This window comes from Lycorma delicatula, chromosome 1 (assembly GCF_047948215.1).
Source record: "Lycorma delicatula isolate Av1 chromosome 1, ASM4794821v1, whole genome shotgun sequence".
NCBI lineage: Eukaryota > Metazoa > Arthropoda > Insecta > Hemiptera > Fulgoridae > Lycorma > Lycorma delicatula.
Window position 1 is genome coordinate 80,675,503 of NC_134455.1, and position 25,692 is coordinate 80,701,194.

At 33.1% G+C, this 25,692-nt stretch overlaps 2 protein-coding genes across 6 annotated transcripts in view; one reads left to right on the forward strand and one right to left on the reverse strand.

Annotated features, from left to right (window-relative positions):
* Positions 1–6,201, forward strand: part of LOC142319510 (uncharacterized) — a 341,658-nt gene extending 335,457 nt beyond the window's left edge. For all 5 annotated transcript variants that reach the window (XM_075356870.1, XM_075356889.1, XM_075356902.1 and 2 more), the window contains one exon: positions 5,844–6,201. In XM_075356870.1, the coding sequence (XP_075212985.1) occupies positions 5,844–5,942 (99 nt within the window). In that variant the 3' untranslated portion in view covers positions 5,943–6,201. The remainder of the gene's footprint in view (positions 1–5,843) is intronic.
* A 12,528-nt stretch (positions 6,202–18,729) lies between these two features.
* On the reverse strand, positions 18,730–25,446 carry LOC142318132 (uncharacterized). The gene is made up of 3 exons (XM_075354671.1): positions 25,273–25,446; positions 22,906–23,071; positions 18,730–18,941 (listed from the first exon to the last, which is right to left on the reverse strand). The coding sequence occupies exons 1-3, from the start codon at positions 25,379–25,381 to the stop codon at positions 18,911–18,913; spliced, it is 306 nt and encodes a 101-aa protein (XP_075210786.1). The 5' UTR covers positions 25,382–25,446; the 3' UTR covers positions 18,730–18,910.
* Positions 25,447–25,692: the final 246 nt, after the last annotated feature.

The following is a 25,692-nucleotide window of genomic DNA, read 5'->3' on the forward strand; positions in this document are numbered from 1 at the left end:
AAAAGCTAGATATGCTATGGGATCATAGCAGCACCAATTTTGGACCTGATAGGTCATGTATGTTGCAACTTTATTATTCCTTATTTAGTTCCCATTTGGATTATGGTTGTATTGCCTGTTCTTCTTCTGTTAGGTGCTGCACATCATGCCTTAGTCTTGCTACAGGGGATTTTAGATCAAGCCCTGTCACTAGCATACTTGTTGAGTGCGGTAAACCATCACTTTGGGGTAGACATGACCAACTTTCAGCATCTTACTTTCCCCATCATAAAGGGCAACCGAATCACCCGGCTTTTACTGCAGGTCTTGCAAATACTAATTTAAAAGATATGAAGACCATCCACGTTTCACTTCACCTATGGATGTATATACCCAGCGGTTACTGTAGCTTTTAAACATAGACATAACTCTTATTTTTGCAACATATTCCTTTTCATATCCTTTGTGGAGAATCAACCTTATAAATGTCATTTTGACCTTACCATATACAAGAAATGGTCAACACCACCTATTGTCTTTCAGCAAAATTTTCATCATATTCTCCAAAATAAACTCAGACGCAATATTATACACAGATGGTTCAAAACAGAATGATACCGCTGGATGCGCATTTATTTTTAATAGTAGAATCTATTTATTTGGTCTACCTAATATTACAAGTGTATTTAATGTAGAACTGTATGCCATCAATAAGGCTTTGAATATCATTAATCCAAAATACTATCATATCCTTATTTGTAGCAACTCATATAGTGCACTGCTAGCTTTAGAAGATTTTTACTCTAAACATCCTCTGGTCACCGAAATCTATTACGTAATCGCCAAGTTAAACCATCGTAACACAAATGAGTTTCTGCTCTATCTGATGTAGGAATTGTGGGCAGTGAATGCATAGATTCTGCTGCTTAAGATTCATGTAGTCAACCTTCTTTCACCAATCGTGTTATTACATGCGATTTTATCAGTTGTGTAATATACACTCTTCGTGCAAAGTGGCAAGGTGACCAGACTGCCACAGTGGATAATGAACTCCAATACATTAAAAACACTGTGTTGGCATGGGACTTGTATATCAGAAAACTCTGTCGAGAGGAAGTAGTCCTTTGTTGATTGCAATTAGGCCATACCATTGTCACACACGGATATGTAATGTCAAAAGTAAATGCACCAATATGCACTCAATGCAACTGCCATTTGACTGTGCGTTACATCCTTGTGGATTGCATTTGTTATGCGGCCTTGCATTGTAAATTTAAATTGCCCAGGAACATTCGTCAAATCCTGGGCAATAATAAGGTAGTTTTAGATCGGGTGTTGCTGTTTTTATGAAGTGTTAATATATTTCACAAAATTTAAAATTGTGGAATATATTTTTTATTTTAGTGCTGAAGACATATTTTAATGTGTCTGTTTTTCTTTTCATTTAATTATGATATTTATATTTTTTTTATTCTGTCTGTGATGGGCCTTTTTCACCTCTCCCGGACTTAAATTTATTAATGTTTATTTAAATTTTATATATATATATTTTTTTATACTGTTTCCTTATAAATAAATTTTACATTGTTAACTTTTCCCATTGTGATATTAGTTTTAAGTTTTTTAATGATATTTTATCTGTGTTATTAGTTGTTAAGTTTTGGTTTTTTAATATTTTATTTTTAACGTAGGTTTAGTTTTTATGTTAATTTTTTAGTCTTCCTGTTATCCAAGTTGGGGCCATTTACACCCTTTTTTGACTATTAAATTCTTTTTATTTTTAGTATTTTTAATTTTAGTTATACGGCTGTGATTTTAGTTTTAAGTGTTTTTTAAAAAGTAATTTTAGCTGTGATATTAGTTGTAAGTTTTTTTAATATTTTTTAGTTTTAAAGGTAGTTCTAGTTTTTTTTTGTATTTATTTTCTTCTATAAAATTTTATTTCAGATGATGATAACACCAAAGCGTTATTCATCCACAATTTAAAAAACATTGGTTTTTTACTCAGTTTTATTTTTTTATTTTTAAAAATAAAAATGAGTAAAAAACCAATTAGTAACAGTAATAGTTACTTTTCCTGTGACCCAATTTCAAATCAATAAAAAACACCACCATAAATTTCCATACTGTTGTTCATTTCCTACCTGATTCTTATCTTATGTTCTTTTTTTTTTGTTAGATGTGTGAATTTGTATAATATTAAAAAGAAATATGTGTATATTATATTAAACAAAAAGAAAAAAAATGTTTTTAAAATATGAAAATTTTTTTTTTCTTTTCTGCTTTGATTAAGTTTTCAGCTGCAACTAGCAGTTAAGTATTGTATAAAATGAAAGCATAAATCTTATATGCAACATTTAGAAGTCTAGTTTTTAGACCCTATTGTAATGTATTCCTGCATCTTATTTAAATAAAAAAATTACTTTTGAGGTCATACTAGAGTTGTCTGAAAAGTTTTGAGCCTCAACATGAAGATGGAAGCACTCATCAACAAAAGTTAGGGAATGTATTCTCAGATGCATTGAAAGGTACTTATTAAAATTTCAGCCATTTTGGACCTTCAGTTGTTTGATAATAGTTTGAGTAAGTCATAGTGAGTGATTTTGTGAAAATGGAAAAAATCGAATGTCATGCCATCATCATTAAATATTTGCATTTGAAAAGTAATACGCCTACACAAATAAACCGAGTTGGACACTATTTACGGGGACTCTGTCTCATCATTTGTTACTGTGGAAAGATGGGCAGCTGAATTTAAACATGGTCATACCAGCTTGGTTGATGATCGAGTGTTTGGGATGGCAAAAAACTGCAACCACCACCAACATCATCGAAAAAGTTCACCAAATTGTACTGGATGACCAATGAATTAAAGTTAGAGAGATAGCAGAGGCTGTGGGCATATCAAAAGAATGTGTTTATCACATATTAACTGAAGAATTGGATATGCGTAAGTTATCTGCACGTTTGGTGCCGCGCTTGCTCACCTTTGATCAAAAACACATTCAAATGAACATTCCCAAGCCCCTACTGGAGCAGTTTAAGCAAAACTAGTCAGATTTTTTCCATCGATTCACTCCTGAGATGGAACACAGTCAAAACAGTGGACTGCAAAGGATGAACCTGCTCCAAAAAAGGCAAATACGATTCCATTGGCCGGGAAGATGATGGCAACTGTTTTTTGGGATAATAACCGAATTTTGTTTATCAATTATCTTCAAAAAGGTAAAACAATAACGGAACTGTATTATGTATAATTACTTGACAAGCTGAAAGCAGAAATTGCAAAAAACAACATTTAAAGAAGAAAGTGCTTTTCCATCAGTACAATCCGCCTGCTCACACTTCAATGGTCACCATGGCTAAAATTCACAAATTGCATTTTGAATTGGTTGACCATTCACTGTATTCATCAGATCTGGCCCCAAGCAACTTTTTCGTAGTTTCTAACCTTATAATTTTGCTTGGAGGAAAGGGATTTTCATCGGACGAGAAGGTTATCGCATACGTAAATGCTTATTTTGCGAAGAAAGATGCCAACTACTATTTGGAGGGTTAAAGGGGTTAGAGCATCTCTGGAAAAAGTGTATTGACTTGAAAGGAGACTTTGTTGAAAATAAAACTATATTTGACAGAAAAATACATCTTTCTTTGTTTGGCTCAAGACTTTTCAGACAACCCCCTACATATTTATACTTCATTATTACTTCAGTTACGAATAAACCTGTTAGTTATCAATTTTTGGACGTAATAATTGTAATTAAACTTATTTTTTTGTGAAAAAATAAAATTTAATTTGCCCAAGAAATTGTATATTTAAAGTTAATAATATTTGTTTTAATGGAGAGATAAAACTAACAGAGAAAATAAAAAGAGAGACATGGAGCCTATGTTCATTGTGTGAAAACCAAGAAACTGTGGACCTCATTTCTTTGTTTGTATGCAAACATAAGTATTGTAATAATATAACTATTCCTTAAGTAGATAATTTTGTTAATCCCTTGAATTTATTATTACAACAGAAAATAATTTGTTTAAAGTTAAATGAAGATTGTTATTTTTTTGAATACCAACTACTTATACCACTCACATTTAGATATCTTGGGTGAAATAAACTAAATAACACATCAGTCTACTTTATTCTATTACATTTTATTTATAGAGTTTTTTGCATATTTAAAATATTCTATAAGTTTTACTCCCAGATTACTCCCATTAGTAAGTAGTGACAAGTGCCTCAATTTTACAGTATGGTCTTGAACTAATTGAATGTAAACCAATTTTAGTACCGTACTCTATTAGAACCATATTTGTTATTTGTTTGTAAACAAATACAATTTATTTTTGTTTTAGGAAAAATTAATTTGATTATGAAATTTTTCATTTATATATTGCAGTAAGTCATATCATTTTTTTTTTACTTGCATCATTGTACTGACTATTAGCCCAGTTACAAATACGTCTGTCTTAAACAGACTTAGGTTGACTGACCCTGAACATTTCATTAATTATATCTCAGAAACCATGGAAATATGGTTATTAAAATAAAAGTAATAATAATCTCACATTTATTATGAGGATCACAAATTTTAACTGGACTTTTGTGTTTATGGCTCACATATGAACATGAGTGGGCTAGTGTGGAGAGATATTGTATTTGGAAATGTGGGTAGAGGTTGGACGCTCCAGTTACTTCAGTATTCATTGCTTTCTGGTCAGTACCGTCATATCAGAGCAAGAGGTTCCATCATTTTTTGTGCAAGATATCTTAAAGTTTCTCATGAATGAAGGCATTCAAACCTTCTGAAATTTTGACTAGATTATGTGCACAGTTTGGGGGTTTGAAGTTGTCACTTATCCAAGTATATAACTGAACCAGCAAATTTAAGGAATGCATGAAACTATAGAAATTGAGAGTAACAATAGATGTTCAAGGGCAAGTGTGACACATGGTAACATTCAATCGATCTGTATGTGACCTCACTGAAGAACATTGGCATCTTACGATTGATGAAATTGCTCTGAAAGTGGGTATCAGTCATGGAAGCACCTGTTCCATTATTGCATAGCATCTTGGGTTCTAAAACATCTGTGGAAGGAGGATTCCAAGACTTTTGTTCTAAAATTAAAAAAAAAAGCTGACAGGAGATTAGCCAAAGGCTCCTGAATCTATTTCAATGAGAGAGATAGAAAATTGTTCCTCATTTGGTTTTAGCTCAATTTTATTTTGTTACCCTTTTACTTTATCTATTTACTATTTTCTAGGTCTGCCTATTTTCCTCTTTATTCATTCTCAATAACATTTTTTATTCTCTCATCCTCTTTTATATTTCTGAACTTTTTATTCTTGTTTTTATTGTTCTTCGTGAATAATAAAGTAAGTAATATAAGAGAATAATAAAGTAAGTAATATATAGATGTATGAATGCATCTATATATTACATATATAGATCTACGTTGCTCATATGATCATATATCTTGTTGCCATACCTGACATACTTGAGAGAAATTTAATTCCTACAGCATGTAGTTTACTTTCCTCCTACTGTATAGTAAAACCATCTTTCTATCTTACAAAACCCTCTTGCATTTATACTCTTAATCTTTTCTTACCACTGATCTTCCTATGCTTTGCAAACTACTTGTGTAATCATAACTTACTTCAAATTCTTATCTCTTTATTCCTTCAACTCTCTGATTATGATCAACATGTTATCCTTTAGTTACATTAATTTCTGATATTTTCAAACAATTCAGTGGTTTCTGAAAGTGTTAACATTATTGACTTAAGATTATAATAGTAATCTTATTAATATTTAATCGTATGTAAATGTTCAGTTAATTATGGCAGACTTTTTTTTCAGAGGAGTGATGCTAGCCAGACATCAAGCAGCACAGCACGACCTTTAGGAGGTGTAAGTCCAGGGAGTGTGCCTTTACAGAGAAAAGTGAAACCAAAATAAGTGTGCCTTTTTCTTAACGAAAGACTTTTTTTAATTTTTGTCCATTTATTTAAATTTTGTATGAATTGTATGTTTTTTTTATTGACTTATTTAGTGCTGTGCAAGACATGAAAGAGTAATCATGTTTTCACTGAAAATTATTAAACTATATCTTCATTATTTAAATTGAAACATATCAGTTTGTGCCTAAATATGTATCATGATTGCAAATATTTACAGAAGAATTTATTAATTATTATTTATCACTCTCATAATATCATATATTAATTATCATTTATTTGATACCTTATCCTTTTCCTTAAGTATGTTTTCATCAGCTGTTTAAGTTTGTAAGATTATATTTACCAAATCTCCATTTTCTTTTCTTTTTTTTATGAATAGTTATAAATTTAAATGTTACTACAGATTTCATTATTTATAATATCTTGCTAGAGTAGACTGGGAAAAGCATTAAAGGATTGGCCTGCTAATTACTATGAACATGGAAGACATATCAAAATTTTAATCCATCATTTAGGTTTTTAGAGTAGAATTAAAGTAAAAACCATTTAAGTAACATATTTATTGTTCCACAAACTCTTCCAGGAATATCTATTTGATGACAGTAAAAATCATGATAAATTTCTACCTTAACATTATATCTTTCTACCAAAGTAGAATTTCCTAACTGTAAAAAAATTGTGGACTACAAAATTTTTTTTTAAATCTTGAACTACACTTGCTTGCCGTAAATAGTTTCAAGAATATTTTTTCTATGACAGTTACAAACTAGGTAAATTTATGGTTATGAATTGGAGACATCTAATTAATATTAGAATATAAATGACATTTCTATTGGCCTTTTGATCTAAAAAAAAATGATTATATCAAATAAAATTTTTCATATTTGTTTTATGAACTCAAATAACATTAAAACATTTTGTTGAGATTTGATTTGTTGATAGTAGAAAAGAAATTATGATCAATTTTTTGAGTAAAAGTGAAAATTAAAAAAAAAATCTGTAATGAGAAACAATAAACATTAACCCAAAAAATCAAAAGTTATGAATTCTACATTATTCAAGAATTTTAATCGTTACATTAAATAATAATTATTTATTGGTGGGGAAACTAATTATTTTTATCTTAATTTAGAACAAATTGAACTAATTTTATTTATTAATTTTTTTTTTTTGCATATATTGTCTAAGATATTAACAAGTCATACATCATTGAAAAAATCAACTAAGAAATGAAATTCATCTAATATGAACTTTTTTAAATGTCTTCATTCATTAAAATAAATTTTATGCAATGAAAGATTGGCGTTCATAAAAATTGTTAATCATATTTTGTTCATAAAATCTTACATAACAAATAAGTGTAAAATACTTTAGTAATAAAAATGGTTTTAAAATTATTTTTTATTTATCTATTTTAGTTGTAACTATCAGTAATTTTTTATGATTATTAATTCATCACACTACCTTTTGCACAGGAATATGAAATAGATTTCAAACAAAAAATAAAAGTTGTAGCTGAGCATTATTAAAATGAAAATGTTATTCATTTATATTGGTATGGTGTAGAAGAGGACTTCAATAATGTCTCAAGAAGTTTTATCACCAGTCCAGCCATACACATCATATTTTTAATTATTTTTGTTGTGAGATTAATATAAAATTAAATAGTAGTATGTGTGTATGTATTACACCATGTTCATAAAAATTTCTCATCTGAGATTTCAGCCAGTTCAAAACTCTTTTTTTTCCTGTTTTAGCCTTCAGTAACTACTGTTCAGATAATACTTCAGAGGATGAATGAGGATGATATGTATGAGTACAAATGAAGTATAGTCTTGTACAGTCTTAGTTCAACCATTCCTGAGATGTGTGGTTAATTGAAACCCAACCACCAAAGAACACCGGTATCCACAATCTAGTCAGTTCAAAACTGCTATTTTCAACTTGTCATTGCCCTTGAACCATATAGAACCAAACCATTGGTTTAAGCCATAGTAATCGCCTACAGCCCAGAAGTCTGAATTGTAAGGATGATTATTATAAAGTTCCCATTCATATTGATGAAAATTCTTGACAGTTTGGGCATGCATTATCATGAATGGGAAAAATTCCTGATGACAGCATCCTGCGTAACTGCTTGCACACCTTCGTTTTGCAAGTGTTTCACAGTGCACTCACCACTGTAATTGTTATTCCTAGCTCTACAAAATGCACCAGTAGGACACCTTTTTTAACCCAGAAGACAGTAGGCATAGTCTTCCGACCAACAAAAACGCTGAATTCTTTTTTCTTCAGTGAACTTGAACACAGTATTGCATGAGTTTCCGTTTGGATTACTGATAATTCTTATATTCTTTATTCTTCCAAATATTACAAACCAATGTGAAAGAAAGTTATCTCAGATTGACTACATTTAATAAATACTACACTTAATAAATTGCTTATTTAGTAACAAGTGTTCTGTATCTGAGAAGTTGCAGAAAATAATATAGTTGGGTTGACATGAAATTCATGTTCCATTATCAATTACTGTATAGGAAAAATATACTTCCCTTTATGTAGGGGCCAAACATGTACATATAGATACGTATTATCCTTTGATTTTTGTATGTGTCAGTCAGAATTTTCAGGATCTACATTGCACACTGTTTATGGTAGCCTAGCTCTGCAGTAAAAATTCAGTACATTGTTTTCAGTGAAATGTAAAGACTAATTGTACATTATTTGTTTTCTTGAACTTGTTCAATAAGATCATCTTTCTAAACAAAGGTTCTTGCACTCTTCATTATGAAAATTTGTACGGCCGTCATTAAACTCATGGTACTATTGCCTTACCTTTCACCTGCTCTTTACTATAGGCTCGTACATTTCACATAATACATGATAAATTTCTGAAAGATTAACCTCTCATATTGAGTAATTGAATCTAACCCAGTTTTATAACTGGCATAATTGTTTTATAGTTCCAGCCATTATAATCACTCCCAACAGTAAGGCAAATAATAGAATCCTTGCCAACAGTCAGTAATTGTAAATTAAAAAAAAACATTTAAATCAATAATTTTAAAATTATTTAATTTATTTTTTTTTTTAATTTTAAAAATTAAAATATTTTAATTTCAACAGTTAAATTGACATAACTATTGACCTTCTGACAAGATTGTCAATAGTTAAGTTAATTTAAACTATTGACTGAATTATAACTATTGACCATCTTGTCAGGTGGTCAGTAGTTAGCTTATAAAGTGATTGCAAATCCATGATATGATTCATTGTTACCAGTACATTTCATGAGCAATTGGCCCTTATGTTTGAAACATGTTTTGTAGTAAGAAGGAATATGGATTTCAAACAGCAAGTAAATGTAGTTGAAGTAAAGTTAGTGCAAAATATTATATTTAAGTTATTATAAGTTAAATAAAAGGTTACATAAAAGTTAAAATATTAATTTACGTAAAAATATTATTCATTTTATTAGACATAAAAAGTTTTAGATAGTAGTTACAGTAACTACTATCAAAAATGTGGTATACATACCAGAGATACTTGATAAAACCTTTCCTAAAAGCAAATTTGTATTAGGATTAAATTGAACAAAGGAAATTGAAATGAGAACTAACATTCAAGTAGCGAAGAAGGAGAACATGCAAGTAGCGATGAAAATAGAGAAAAATTAAGTGTCACACATGTACCTCTTACCACAGTTCTAAAGTAAAACTTCATAACATGCCTGTTCTTTTAAATTTACTGTAATGTAATTAAAAAAAAAACTGTGAATGGTATGCATTACAGTGTACTCTACAAAGATGCTGATAATTTTAAATTGCAAACGTTTTTAGAATATCTTAGATTCTTCTTCCAGGTTATGTCGGCCATTTGTCTTTCTGGTTCCAGATTGATCAGAAATTATTAGACAGATTAACTTTCTAAAATAAATTTTTTATAAAGATTTTTAAACACGTTCGAACCTAACTAAATTCCCTGGCAGGCTTTCAAGCTGCTAAGAACATAGGTTTGGGAGATACCATGATGAGTGAAAGTAACTAAATGGAATGTTTCTAAATTATTGAATTCACTTTCATCCAAACCCAAAATATTACTTATTCAGTTTCATTCATCATAGTTCTTAAGAAAAAAAACATTTATTGATTTAAGATTTTGCATTTTAACTTTTTAAACTGTTATTAGTCAATACCAAACGTTCTGGCTTTGTAGTTTGCAAGTTCCCTCAGGAATAATTCTGGTGAGTTTAATTATCCAATCAGTGTAATAAAAAAAATTTGGTATTTTGTTCTGTGATGTCAACAGTTTTGCTCACTTCCAAGAATTCATTATTCTGCTAAGAATAAATAAAAAGGCACGGTTGATTTTCCTTCTGGTGGTTTTTAGTAAGTGGAATTAACATTATTTAATTAAGTCGTCAGTTCAGCTCTTATTATTAATTTTCCAAGACTGAAGTTTTTCTATTTCAAAACAATTGCTGATTTACAGTGTTTTCCATATTTAGATCGTTTTCTCCTCATAAAGTTTACAAGGAATTAAGTTTCAAGGAACATATGGTTGGAAGATATAATGAATAATTAAATTATCAATGTTTTATATTCAGAGTGGTCCATTTAAATTGAGACATCTTTATCTCAAAAAACACATTTTAGAAAAAAATTTTCCTATTAAACTTTTACAACGTTCACAACCTACACTGTCCTTAATAAGGTCAAAAAAAGGCTAGTCCAAGGTCAACATAATATTTTTAAATAGGAACCTATATTTTTTTTATTGCAGAATTGAATTCTTGTAAAAAAAAATAGAATTTCATTTCAAACTTTTTTTTCTAAAATTGATAATTTTTTAGTTATCCATCTTCATTCAATGTTGTAGGCCTATAAATTGGTTGTTTTTAGTTTATTAGGTCTGATTCAGCTGATATTAAATTTTAAATAAAAAACAATGAATTAAAGGATTAACCCTAAATAAAAGTAATTTTTGTTTTAATGAATTTTTTAATCAAATAGTACATACATTTGTTGCACACTTTGGTCAGTTAAGTCGATTCTATAAAAATAATTGGTTTAATGAATTACTGATACTTGAAAATTTTTTTTTCAAGTATTTGAATTGAAAAGTGAAAGCACTTTTTTCAAGTGCTTTTTATTTAAAATAATTACAAAAACTTACTCTACATAAATTATAGCAAAAAATGTTCATAGTGGTGCCCTATTTTACGCATTTTTCGATACATTTTAAGAATGACCCATGATCATTTAATAGAGTCTCTCTCTTTATAACTCTACAGACGTTTATTATACGTTCGTTCATGTTTTCAGGGGTAGTTGGTACTTCTATGTAAACCTTTTCTTTAGGTAACTACATAAAAAAGTGTGTACTGGAGTAATGTTGAGGGAACGAGCAGGCCAATGAACTGGATCAGCTCGGCCAATCCAACAATCGTATTCGCGGTCTAAAATTACTCTGATGATAAATGAATAATGTGATAGACAGCCATCAAGATAAAACCACATCGTTCCTGTCTTCTTCAAGGGTAGTTCATCAAGCAGTAAAGGCAACTGATTTTCTAGAAAATGTGCGTATTTCTCTCCGTTCAAATTTCCATCGCACTTCCAGCATCACTAAACTGTTTTACAATTCTGTACACAGAAGAACGACGAGTATTTCTACCGGGAAATCGTAGAGATACAGAGCTACTGTCTGATCAACATTTCGGTGACATTCCCCGTAAAGCAAAATTACCTCAGTTTTTCTCTAATTGTAAATCGTTCCATAATTTCCAATAAATAAAAACTAATTAAATTAATATTTATTAATAGTGAGGAGTAACAAAGTAGTAAAAAAAATTAATTGAAGATAGTGATAATATGTTCACTTAGACAAACATTTGTAACTTGAACTTCACTTTTAGGCCATTTTAAAAAGTTCTCTGGCGTTTACATGCTTAACTTCTTTTACTTCTTCTTTGTTATTGTTAGCATTGGTTGTTTTTTAATTAAAATTTAATTTTCTTTAATTTAAGAAAGAAAGAAGTTACATCAGCTGGATGTAACTCGACTGCTCGGTCAGACCTAATGAAACTAAAAGCACCAGTAAGTCTTGAATGAATTTTTTTTATATTTAGCAAAGAATTCGATTCTGCAATAAAAAATATATAGTCCTATTTAAAAAAATTAAGTTGACCTTGAAATAAACTTTACTTGACCTTATCAAGGACAACATAGGTTGTGAACATATTTCCCCCTTGAAATGGAAACGCTTTAATGGGAAGCATTTTTTCCTAAAATGTGTAGTTTTTGAGATAAAGGCAGTTCTTAATTTCATCGTGACGATGGATATAGGACACGTTACTGCTAATATAGCTGCCAACATATAGGACTTTGACCCTTTGATGCGGACAAAGTTACGTTGTGTCAGAGTCTCTCTTTCTGTTGTGTTTTGAGCTGTTCGTCGTATGTGTACCTTTGACTGTTCTCTGCAAATTCGATTTTGAGTGCTTTAGCAACGGTAGCATCATTTTACTCTAACTCGTCAATAATTACTTGTGCACGCAGTGCAAGGCGAAAATTTGTTCGGGCACCCCCCTCAGCGTGGCGATAAGGTGGCAACGACTGCTGGTTGTAAGTCCCCATAACGAGTAAAGGGTAGCGCCCTTTAGTCCTACTCGCGTTCTTTTAAGAACGAGGGCAGTAATCCTTGGTTTCTTGCCGTACGTATTGGACGTATTGCACTTAATCGATCCAGTAGTGGCGAAGAGGTACATAGTGTGATAGGAGAATATTTAAGATCTCCGGCTGCGGGCAGTTGTCACGTTCGTGGGCTTGCCCAATTTAGTTTGATAGAAGGAAGACAGCGAAAATCTCGTTTAGTCAGTTAGGAAATCTTCGGTCATGGAAGGTTTCTAGGAGGTCCGCAAGTCCAGGTGGAAGCGAAAGCCGGAGTCCGTGCCGTCCACCTCCTTTGAGGATGAGTCGAGCGCGATGGACACGGACGTACCCACCCGGATCAAACCACTTCTGGCTGTGGAGGAATTTCGCAAAGCGAGTTCTTCCTCGCTGGCCAAGGTAGTCCAGGAGGACCTGGACTACCTAGCTGAGTTTCTTTCCCTTCTCGGCGGCGTCAGCGTTGGGAAGAGAAAGACAATGCTTCCCAGGTTGATGAAGATAAAAGAGGTGGTGTCTGCATTAGCAGACGGATTCGAATCCTTGGCTTCTAAGCCCAAGGAAGTCAAGGTGGCTCCCAAAGTCGTGCAGGCATCAGGCGCTACGTTGATGTCTTAAAATCTAAGCGGAAAGCCAGCAAGGTGGCTAAGAAACCAGAGGTACTCTTTGTTAACAGGCGGAGGGCTCGAAGACCACGACCCAAGAACTCAAGCGCGACTTTCAGGTGCCCTTCGTGGTAATCGAAAGGAGCTTCGAATCAGGGACATCAAGGAGACCAACAAAGGGCTGGTAGTAGTTCTGATTAAGGAGACTGTCCGAGTCATCACGGAGTCTGCGGCTGTGAAGAAGCTTCAGGTCAAGTTTGACTTCAAGCGGTTGAGAAGGCCCCGGGTCATAATGCATGACATTGAGCGGAGTCTCTCTGATGAGGAGGTTTTGTCTCTCATTCGAGAGCAAAACACTGACTTGGACGAGGCTTCGTTCAAGGAATAGTGTAGGTTAGTCTTCAAGACTGGCAAGCGTGATGCCCCGCGGTATCACGGAGTCTTTGAGTTAGGAGCTGGTCTCCACCAGAAATTCGTGTCGGAGGGACGAATCTTCTTGGACTTTGCATCCTGTCACATCAAGGAGTACTTTGACGTACAGCGGTGCTTCAAGTGTTGTAGGTTTGGCCACAGGGCCAAGTTCTGTTAGTATGCGTCGGTCTGCGCGCATTGTGACGAGGAGGGTCACAAGCGTGACGACTATCCGCAGAAAAAGGAGGCTCCATCTTGCATTAACTGTAAAACGTTGCGCAAAAGTCATAGGTACTCGGTAAATAATAAGGAGTGTGGTTGCTACTTGAGAGCAGTTGAGATGTATTTCAACTCTCTTGATTGTTAGGTTCGGTCAACTTAATGCCCAGGGAGCCTATGCAGTCCAAGTTGAGTTAGGTGAAATTGTTGAGAAACGGAGCCTCGATGTTCTCTTCTATATCACCCTTGTGTGGTCAAGGGTGATCTGCTAGGTTTTTTGGCAGGAATAAGTTTTACGTTGGTGATAGTAAATCCGCCGTGCTGTGCCGGAAATTGATAGATGGTGTATTCATACGGCAGGCCTCTGACACGCATCATGTCGTTGTTAAGCTTGCCGTGAATGGTTTGGACCTGGTCGTTGTTAGTTCGTACTTTCAGTACAGAGATCCCACTGAACTGCATTTGGAAAGATGGAATAGAATTGTTAGGCTGGTAACGGGTCGTCCTATTCTTGTAGAAGATGCGAACGCCAAATTGCTTCTTTGGCACAGTAGGATCACGGACGATGGCGATGAATTGATCGAAGGTTTCATCGCGCAACATCAGTTCGATGTTTTCAATGTAGCCGGTGAGTTGACTACCTTCGCCGGTGCAGTTGGTTTGCGGAGGGCCTTCCATGGTTCCAATATTTATGTTACCATTGGTAAGGATATCCCTGGTAGGATTCTGAATTGGTCGGTAGTCGATGATTGTGAAAGCGATCACCAACTAATAGCTTTTGATTGGGTAGGTGGGCTGCGCGATGTCTTTGTCTTTAGGACTGACGTTCGTGTTCAGCAGGGGCGCTTCCTGCACAGGCGGGCAGATTGGCCCAAGTTCTCTAACATTCTTGCGGCCAGGTTACGAGTGTTTACTTGAAGTCTGGACGAGGTCCAATTAGACGACCTGGCGGAGAATTTCTCTTCTGGGGTAGTCGAAGCCGCTGAACACTCTATCCCTAGAAGTACGTGTCGAGAGAGAGTAGTTGGATGTGGGCTCGGGAATTGACTGTGATAAAGCGGACTGGAGCAGGCTAAGGAGGGCCGCACAGCGTGCGAATGATCCTGATCGGCGTGCAGTCTTGATTGCGGATTATCGTCGGAAGAGGACCGAGTATTTTCATAAGATTAGGTCTTCTAAACGTGATTCCTGGCGCTCTTCTGTGCAAAAGGAGGGGAATAAAGACCCGTCGGGTGTTGTTTATAGAGTTCTTGGTCATAACTGGAAAAAATACATTCTTCTGTCGGCTCTCTCGACTCAGGATGGTGTTGTTATAGATAAAGATCGTGTCCTCACTCATCTGATGGACAATCTATTTCCAGATGATACTGAGGTTGGTAAGACTTTGTATCATCGACGTCTCCAAAGGGAAGTTGAAGGTTTCGCTCTGAAATTATATCTTCAGAAATTACTGAGGCGGATTCCGTCAAGTAATTTGTAGCCTGGCTAGGGATAAAGCCCCCGGATATGATGGTATTACGGTGGAGCTCCTTGTTCGCACGTTGCCTGTGATTGTTGGTCCTCTGACTAGGGTATTTAATAGATTGCTTTTTGCTGGGCACTTCCCAGCGTGCTGGAAACATGGTGTGTTGAATTGCTCTTCAAAGGTGGAAGGTGGCGACAAGGATCCCACTGTAAGTTTCTCTTACCGTCCTCTGACGCTCTTGCCTGTAGTAGGTATGGTTTTCGAGGTCTTGTACCTCCTCATTAACAGTAGGTTAACTTCTAACCATATGCTGATTGACGACCAGTATCGTTTCCGCCCCAGTAAGGGCTCAGATGCTTAGGGTCATGGATTTGGCCTCGGCCAGCGAGTGCAATTATGTACTCGGTGTCTTTTTGGACATATCCGGGGCGTTCAACAACTTGTGGTGGCCCTCTGGCTTGTTTGAACTGCAGCAGTGTGGTCGCACGCTAAATGAGATTAGAACTCTCTCGAGTTACTTCAGCGACAGAACTGTTGTACTTCGTGACGGCAGTTCGGAGATAGGAAAGACCTTGTCCAAAGGTTGTTTACAGGGCAGTGTTCTAGGTTTATTCGTTTGGGCCGTTGAGTTCGACTCTCTCATGCGATTGCGGATGCCCAGTGGCTGTAGCATCGTGGCTTATGCCGACGAGGGGCTGCTGCTGGTCGGGGGCAATTCGCGTGCCGAGATAGAGCTCAGAGCGACACAGGCATGTAAGGTATTATTAAGGTTGTGGATTCTTCAGCATAAGATGGTTTTCAGTGCGGAGAAAACCACTATGATGTTCTTGAAGGGTCGCCTAGCTGCAACCCGTCACCCGCGGGTTGTGATGGATGGCCTTCCAATCAGGTATGTTACCGTTCAGAAGTATCTGAGTGTTATCCTTGATGAGAGGCTTCTCTTCAGGGAGCACAGCATAGCTCAGGGAGCATAAGAAATACACAGTACTAACAAACCAACAGAAATACAGAACTGCCAACATTTTCAGGAAAAAGGTTACTTATTATTTTCTTTCATAAATAAAATTCACAAAATCATGTAATAACAAAGGATAATAACTTAATAATCCCAGCAACCCACGTAATAGAAATAAAACTGCAATGCGTGAAAAAGTATAATGCACTTTTTAATATCATTACTTTATAGTTTTTTATTATTATTACTTTATAATAATCTACATTATACCTTGTATAACGTAGAGACTTACCCACAGAATGGAAACATACTCGTACAAGCATGAAACCCAACATGAGAAATAACCTTTGCAAATCAAAGTATGATAATTTACTTTCTAATTCAGTCGTGCCAATTTGAGCATCAGGCAGTTTCAGTTGATTGCACTCATATTAAATAGTTTTTATGCTGTTTCAATTTGCCTCTTTAAATTATTGAACCCAATAGATTATAATATAATCTATTTGTATATTTATTATATATTACGAGGGTAGATCCAGAAATAAGGTTCCCATCAATTTTACAAATAGACAACATTGTTTATTCTCACAGAAATTTACATCATTGGAAAAAAGAAACTTTGCTCTATTTTTCTACATAATCTCGCCATCTTTATCTACGTATTTTTGTAGACGGTGCTCCAATTTCTGTATCTCAATGTCGTAGAACTCCGCCGCCAACCCGTTGAGGAAGCGTTTCACCTCATCTTTGACTTCATCGTCGCTCCGGAAGTGTTGGCCACTCAAGTGTTCCTTTAACTTTGGGAACAAGTGATAATTACTAGGGGCGAGGTAGGGACTGTAAGGTGGGTGGGGCATGACAGTCCACCCAAAGTGTGTCAAAAGTTACTGGGTCGGAAGGGAGACGTGAGGTCGGGCGTTGTCGTGAAGCAACGTTACACCGGCTGTCAGTCGTCCTCGCCTTCGCTTCTGGATAGCTCGCCTGAGTTTTCTTAGTGTTGCACAATAACTGTCTGAGTTGATTGTTGTCCCAGGTTCCATGAAATCGACCAGCAGATCCCCTTACGATCCCAAAAAACTGCGACTGGTGATCCTGAGTTTCGCAACTGTTTAGATTTTTGTTTTGTTTCGGGAGTGAAACAAACGAGACGAGACGTGGGAGACGAACCCACGTTTCGTCTCCCGTAACAATGGAGTCCAACAATCCTTCCTTACGTTCTTGACACTTTTAAAGAAACTGGCGAGCACAATCAAGGCGTTTCTCCTTGTGTTCTGATGTCAATAGCCGCGGTCTCCATCGAGCACAGCACTTGTGATACTCCAATTTTTCAGTCAAAGCTCTTTCCACAATACCATAAGAACTCCCAGGAATCCGAGCAACAAGTTCACGGACGGTGATCCTCCTGTTTTGAAGCACTTCGCGTTGAACTATCTCGATAACCGCCTCCGAAACTGACGGTCTTCCACTCCGTTCTTCATCGTGGACTTCCTTCCGACTGGCACTAAACTCCCTGCACCACTTTCGGACGTGTTGAGTGGACATACATCTCTGTCAACTGACGATGAATATCCACGGGTGGAGTCCCTTTGGCGTGTAAAAAACGAATTACGGAACGAATCTCGTAGTGGGCAGGACCGGCAAGTGGAACCTCTATCTCGAACGGCGCTGAGCCAAGACTGAACGGCGCAGCAAAGAGCGGCCGGGCGGAATCAAGAGTGGAGGAACAGCCGCGCACAGCTGTGTTGCCGGATTTCGCCTCGCACCTTCCCGTGCGGCTGGAGCTCTTTGAGAACCTTATTTCTGGATCGATCCTCGTATATTATTCATTATTATTATATTTGTTATTAATTATTTTATATATCTGTTATATAAAATAATTAATAACAAATATATAATAATAATAATAAATAATAAACAAATTAGACATATAAAAATTTAAATCTGTTTAAAGGTAATTTAATAATTCTGGGTTATATTTTTTCAAATGTTTATATGTATTAGTATAATTAATTGGAAAATAATAAATATTTTTTGCCTTGTAGGCCTAAAACCTTTTTTGTTTTATGTGTATTTATTTCACTATTATCTTCAACTGACATTTAAAACATAATTTATTAATATCCTTTATGTTGTATCCACTTTCAGTTATGAAATCTCATTAAATTAAATTATTTATTTAACTAAACTTTACTTTCAGTTAGTTCAGAGTTTTATTAATCGTACTGTAGTATGCAGTTAATCTTTGGTGATGCAGGTGAGTAAAATTATTATTAGTTACTGGTAATACTGATCTTTGATAAACACTCGCTCTTAATTTATTTTCATCTTTTTTTAAGCTGATATCTAAAAAGTGATATGTATTATGAACTCTGAATTAATTTCATAAAAATACTGAACACACTAAAAAGAGAAAAAAATTATAAATGTTGTATGAAATTGATGAAAATTATTAGGTGATCAAATAAAAAATAAATCAGTTTTATTCAAATATATTAGAGTAAAATAACTTCTACAAACAAAGTTTAATTACTTACCAATATAATTACTTTAATTGTGTAAATAAGTAAATCTTTATTAAAATTTATTATAATATTGAACTCAACAACTTGTTGTATGCTGTAAATTGTCCCTTTTTATTTGTTTTCATTCTTTACTTTGGTTAGAATTCTCAATACTGAAATAAGACAAAATTATATTAAACAATTTCTCTATTAATGAAACATTTTTATAGTATTCGAATATAAACTAAAGACAGATTACTTATGAACTTCTACGTATACTTGTAATTTTGTAATAAACTTTGTACTGATTTAAAGACCAACTTAATAAAGCAGCCCTAAAAAGTAAAAAGTACAGTAATTTTTCAACTCTTTAAATTTCAAATTTAGAAGTTAAAAAAATTGAACATATCTATTAGAAATTTGCTGATTTCAAAAAAGCGGAAAAGGATTTTCTTTTTAGGAATGTTTCTTTTTTCTGGAGTTGGTTTTAATTTCATTTGTATCAGTTTTATTTAAAGTATGGTTAAGCCTAAAAAAATGCTGATTTGTATGAAAACAAGCTGTTTACTAGAAATTATGATAAAAGAAAAAGCGCTAAGAAACAGTATAAGGAGATTGGTTCTAAGAATAAAATTAGGCTCTCCAAAATATTGGAATGTATTACTTTTTAATCCAATTTTGCAAATAAATTTTGGAAAATTAATTCAAATATAAGAAAAATTCACATTATATACTATTTGCTATCTAGAGTCATACAGTACTCAATACTAGAACAAGAAAAAAATCACATTTAACAATTTTTTTTATGAAAGTAATTTGTTCATCATTGATAACAACAAAAACAGAAAAAAATCTTCAAATCATCCATGTAGAAAAAATGTCATTCATTTCTAAATCTTTCTGTTAAGTTATCTGGCAAAATCTTGCAATGAGACCACTACAGTAACTTCCTCTAGAAATAAAAGAGAATCATCCAGTTCGTTTTAAGAAGTATGCGAGTTGAACTCTCATAAAAAAATTTCGGATTGAATTGAGAACCTATTCCTTTTTAAAATATGTTAAAAATTAAAAAAATACAGAAAGAATCAGGTATATTAATTGAAATAAAGTAAGTGTAATTTTGAATACTTTATACCGGATGGCCCAATTAAATTGAGGCACATCATATCTAAAAAACTACATATTTTAGGAAAAAATATTTCCTATTAAAGTTTTTCCATTTCAAGGGGGAAATACGTTCACAACCTATTTTGTACTTAATGTCAAATAATGGCCATTTCAAGGTCAACTTAATATTTTTAAATAGGAACCTATATTTTTTATTGCAGAATCAAATTCTTAACATTTCATTTCAAGTTTTTTTTTTCTAAAATTGCTAGTTTTTTGTTGTCTTCAAAAATGCTGTAGGCCTACAGCATTTTTACTAGCACTAGTTTCATTAATTTTTTTAATGAAACTAGTGCTTTTAGTTTCATTAGGTCTGGCCCAGCTACCCACCGGGCTGGTCTAGTGGTGAACGCGTTTTAGCAAATCAGCTGATTTCGACTTCGAAATCAGCGGATCAAATCCTAGTAAAGGCGGTTACTTTTATACGGATTTAAATACTAAATCGTGGATACCGGTGTTCTTTAGTGGTTGGGTTTCAATTAACCACACATGTCAGAAATGGTCGACCTGAGACTGTACAAGACTACACTTCACTCATACATATCATCCTCTGAAGTAATACCTAACAGTGATCCCCGACTAAACAGATAAAAAAGATCTGCCAGCCTCCGTGGAGCGAGTAGCGTCTCGGCCTTTCATCCGAAGGTCCCGAGTTTGAATAACGATCAGGCATGACATTTTCACTCGCTACAAAAATTGTCATTCATATTCAATTTTAAATAAAATACAGTCAAAGGATTAACCTATATAAAATCCATCTACGTTATAATACACTTTTTAATCAAATAGTATATACTGGTATGGTACACAGCCTCCATGTGTTACACGCTTTGTCAGTTAAATTATATCGACTCTATAAAAATATTTGGTTTAATGAATTACTGATACTTTACATTTTTTTTTTAATGTTCTTTATTTAAAATAATTACAAAAATTTACTCTACATAAATTACAGCAACAAATGTTCTTAGTGATATTCTTCTACCTCTATGCTTTTTTGATACGTTTTAAAAACGACCCATGAACATTTAGTATAGTTTTTCACCTATCTCTACAGACATTTGTTATACGCTCTTTCATATTTTCAGGGGTAGAAAAGTTTTCCAGCGCCCATCGACAAAATAATACTCTTAATTACATGAAATATGGTATGATGGGATTTCAGGCGTTCTAATGTTCTCAGGACACTGGTTTTTGATTTCCCGGAGTCACGCGAAGTTCTTTTTGAACTAACATGAGGATCTACAATGACCGCCACAGCCACCGGTATTTCATTGTTTTCTGTTGTCTCAGTATTTTGACGGTTCCTATTTTTGGCCCCCGCACTTCCAGTATCACTAAACTGTTTTACCTCGGGTTTTTCTCTAATTTCCAATAAATAAAAACTAATTAATTTAATATTTATTAATATTTGGCGAGTAACAAAGTAGTAAAAAGATTAATTGAAGATAGTGATAATACTTTCACTTAGACAAATGTCATTTGCCGGCCTCCGTGGCGCGAGTGGTAGCGTCGGCCTTTCACCCGGAGGTCCTGGGTTCGAATCCCGGTCAGGCATGGCATTTTTCACACACGCTATAAAAACATTCATCTCATCCTCTGCGGAATGAATTGCTTGAGTGCGGACCCGGAGGTAAAACAAACCAAAAAAAGACAAATGTCATTTGTAACTTGAACTTATTTTTAGGCTATTTTAAAAAGTTCGCTGTGTTTACATGCTTAACTTCTTTTTCTTCTTCGTTATTGTTAGCATTGATTTTAATTAAAATTTAATTTTCTTTAATTTAAGAAAGAAAGAAGTTACATCAGCTGGGTGTAACTCTACTGCTGGGTCAGACCTAATGAAACTAAAAGCACCAGTTTGTATGCCTACAGCATTTATCAATTTTATAAAAAAAGTCTTTAATAAATTTTTTTTTGCAAAGAATTCGATTCTGCAATAAAAAATATAGGTTCCTATTTAAAAAAATTAAGTTGACTTTGAAATGACCTTTATTTGACCTTATGAAGGACAACATAGGTTGTGAATGTATTTCCCCCTTGAAATGGAAACACTTTAATGGAAACATTTTTTTCTTAAAATGTGTAGTTTTTGAAATATCGATGTGTCTCAATTTAAATGGACCACTGGTATATGTTACTAATGAATATGTTGCAATCTATTCAAACAAAGCAATCCCCTCCGTGGTCCACTGAGATGAGGGTGATAGTATGACATTTAATTGAGGGTATAGACTTGTACAGGCCCATCATTCCTAAGAGGTGGTTAATTGAACCCAACCATCATAGTACACTGATATCCAGTGTCTAGGTTTCAAATCCAAGTAACTTTTACTAGGATTTGAACCTCAGAACCTTCGGCTTCAAAAATCAGCTGTTAAACAAGTGATTTTGACAGTGAATTTACCACTACTCAGCTCGATGAGCTAAATTTACTTTATATGATTTGTATAACTAAAATAAATTAACATATTTCAGTTTCTTCGTATCTTGTTAAGTTACAGTCAATTTAAAATAGCATACAATAACAAAACTAAAAAAATTGATAACACATATTGACAAAAATTAACAATTATATTACACTTTACAGGTAAAATATGAATAATAAATTTGAAAGTAAAGGTGTTTATAAAATTAAGTTTGTTAGCAAACTTTGTGATAAATGCTGATATGAAAATAAGAATATTTATTATAAGATATAATCAATATAAAACAACTACAAAGTTTAACTGCAGTGAAATTAAATTAAAACTTGGTAAAAATCTATAATTTATAAGTAGTTTGGTTTTAGATTAAAACTGATAAATTTGTGTTATCTATTTCATTATTCAACATGGACTGTATCATTATCAAATAAGAACAGTTTTTGTCAATGGCTTCATGCACATTGTATCTAATGACTAAATAAACAAAAGATGTGATTGTGTATTATTATAAATTTTAAAAGGAATTACTTTAAAAATAACTTACTTTATACCAGAGTTTCCAGATACGTATGAATTACTCGTATTTACTACATTGCCGATGAGGCTAATGTCTCCTTTTCCACTTAATAAAGAGCCCCAACTACTCTTAGAATGATGAATGTGATTAACTAAATCTCTCCAGATAGGAAAAAAACGACGATATCTACCACCTGCCAAATAACACAAGTAATTGGCATCAAAATCTTGTCTTAATACAAATTAACAGGTAACTTCCACACTGAAAAATGCAACATTTCCAAGGCTGCTATACTTATTTTGCTAAAAATATCCACCAGTTTTTTTTCAATTTCAATAAAGGTTTTGTTACCCTATTACTAATTTTTGATACCAATTTCTCTTTGCAACTTTACTTTTTGAAATGTTAAAAAATAAAGCTGTGACATCAATTTTGTTTCAGTTTTACATTTCATCCATGGATTTATAACTTTGTATACATTTATGAAAATTGTTACTTACAAACAAAAAATATCAGGCTGAAGCTTTTTATAAAAATTGTTTTATTTTATGAATGTTTTATATCTTTGATAAAAAAAAAAAAACTTAAGACTAAGACTAAGAAAAGTGACCACTATAACACTAAAAAAATGCTATAAAAACTCAATACTCTTTCAAATACTTATTTATACTACATTCAGTGAAATTCAATACTATTTTATTTCACTTTCACAATGTGATTTTCAAAAAAACCAGTCTGTACATACTGTTATACCACAAGATTTGCATGATATGTATTAACTTTCTTAATATTTTTCTGTGCTTGTGAAAGACCAAGCTGTATTAGTTTATTCTTTTAGCAATTTTTGAACCTTAGTTTTTTATCAGTTTTAAATTTAGCTAATAAATAAATTGATAAAACAATTTTTATTTACTTTTGTAACTTTTTCCATTAAATATTTATTGATTGTATATCAAATTCACCTATGTATATTTTTAATATTGTAGACAGATTAATAAAATAATTTTATAGTTGTTTATACATGTAAAATATCAAAATCATTATATTAAGTTTATTCCACCGGCAGAATGAATGGTTTATTTCATATATTTAATTATTATTACATTTATTTATCTACTTATTTTAAATGAAAAGTGTGTTGCATAAAAACACGGGAAATTTTCATCATATGAAATATTCATATTTTCAAGTTCATTGTAACACCAAAGCCGATCGACTGGTCTACTGGTTAAACTCATCGCTGCAAATCAGTTGTTTAACAGCTGATTTTTGAAGTTGTAGGTTTTGAGATTCAAATCCCAGTAAAGGTTAGTTGCATTCATATGGAATTGGATAAAGACAGTGGATACCGATGTACTTTTGTGATTGGGGATAAATTAACCACACATCTAAGGAATGGTAGACCTGAGTCTGTACAAGAATATACTTCACTTACATGTCACAAAATCAACCTTATCTCATTGGCTGGGGGGGGGGGTTGCTTATTGTTTACTAGTTAAACAGATTGCTACATACATATTAGGAGAAGAAAATTCTAACACATCCCCATCAGGTATTTTATGATAAATAAAATCTACCCAATACTGTATTTTGCATCATTACAGAGCAACTGTATTACAATGTTATAGATAGGACTGGATTTTAATTATGTTTCTATCATATGGCAGTGTCAGCAAGAAATTGGTAAAACCTATTGCTCACTAAGGGATGTAAAGACAACCTTGATCAGTATTTTAATAAATCTATCCAAAAGCTATAATAAATTCTATAGTCATAACAAATATTATATTTTTATCCTTTTCAGATTTTTAATACAGTGCAACATAGAATAGGATAGTATAAGTAACAACAAAAAAAAAATTTTTATCTGATTTAATGGTGGAGTCTTAGACAAAATTTAACTTTTTTGTTAAACAAAAACTGTAGAAATTTTAGTAGGATTTAATTTTTATTCTGTAAATTGTTATATAGAATGCAATCTGAATGAGAAAACATCATAATATCATTTTTTTCTATTAAAAACTGAATAGAACCTCTAGTAAATATAATAATAATGTATTATTTAATTAAATGTCAGGAAGATAAAAAACACCAAACACGTTTTATTTAAAACTGGATCAACCATTTTTCTGCCTATTGACATATAGCTACTAAAGCTATAGCCTATTTATTTATGCACAGGCAAAAATAAGAAAAAAAAATTGAGATCATGGCCAATAATTGTAAAAATCTTTGGATGCGCTGTACCTGTTACTTTAATGTAGATTCTGTTTAAATCACAGGTAAGCTGAAAGAAAACATAGAAAATGTAAATATGTAAAAATGTAAAATGTATGCAAATAGCTTGTTAAAATATTATTAAAAAAACATATATAAATTTGCAATTTATTTTACCACTCTCATATTGATCCGATCCAAAGTAATGGCTGGGGAATGCTGAAGTTGCAGAAAAGACAGTGAGAAGTACAATTACTGTGAACATCTTAACTGTCACCTGTCTCATGATCAGCTAGAGTTGTTGAGATGAAGTCTTAATAAATAATTAGAAGAATAAGAATTCAAAATGAGTATTATGTAATCCTTTTTATAGACAAGTTATCTTCAGGAAAATCAATATACAATTTTTTTTTTTCATAAACCAACTGTGATATATTTGTCGTTTTAACCACATTTAAGATAATAGCAGATTACTATGCGGTAAGTAAACAATATTATATGAAGGTTTAAAACACTTTTCCGTCATGCAGCTAAAGTCATGTTCCAGGAAAGTCCTACAGCTGTGGGTTGTTTCTGATGCACAGCTTACACTTATAC

Coding starts and splice junctions, on each gene's coding strand:
- LOC142318132 (XM_075354671.1), bottom strand. CDS start 25,381: ATGAGACAGGTGACAGTTAAGATGTTCACAGTAATTGTACTTCTCACT. Junction 23,072..25,272: donor ATCGGATCAATATGAGAGTG/GTAAAATAAATT, acceptor GTTATTTGGCAG/GTGGTAGATATCGTCGTTTT. Junction 18,942..22,905: donor TCTGGAAACTCTGGTATAAA/GTAAGTTATTTT, acceptor GTCTTATTTCAG/TATTGAGAATTCTAACCAAA.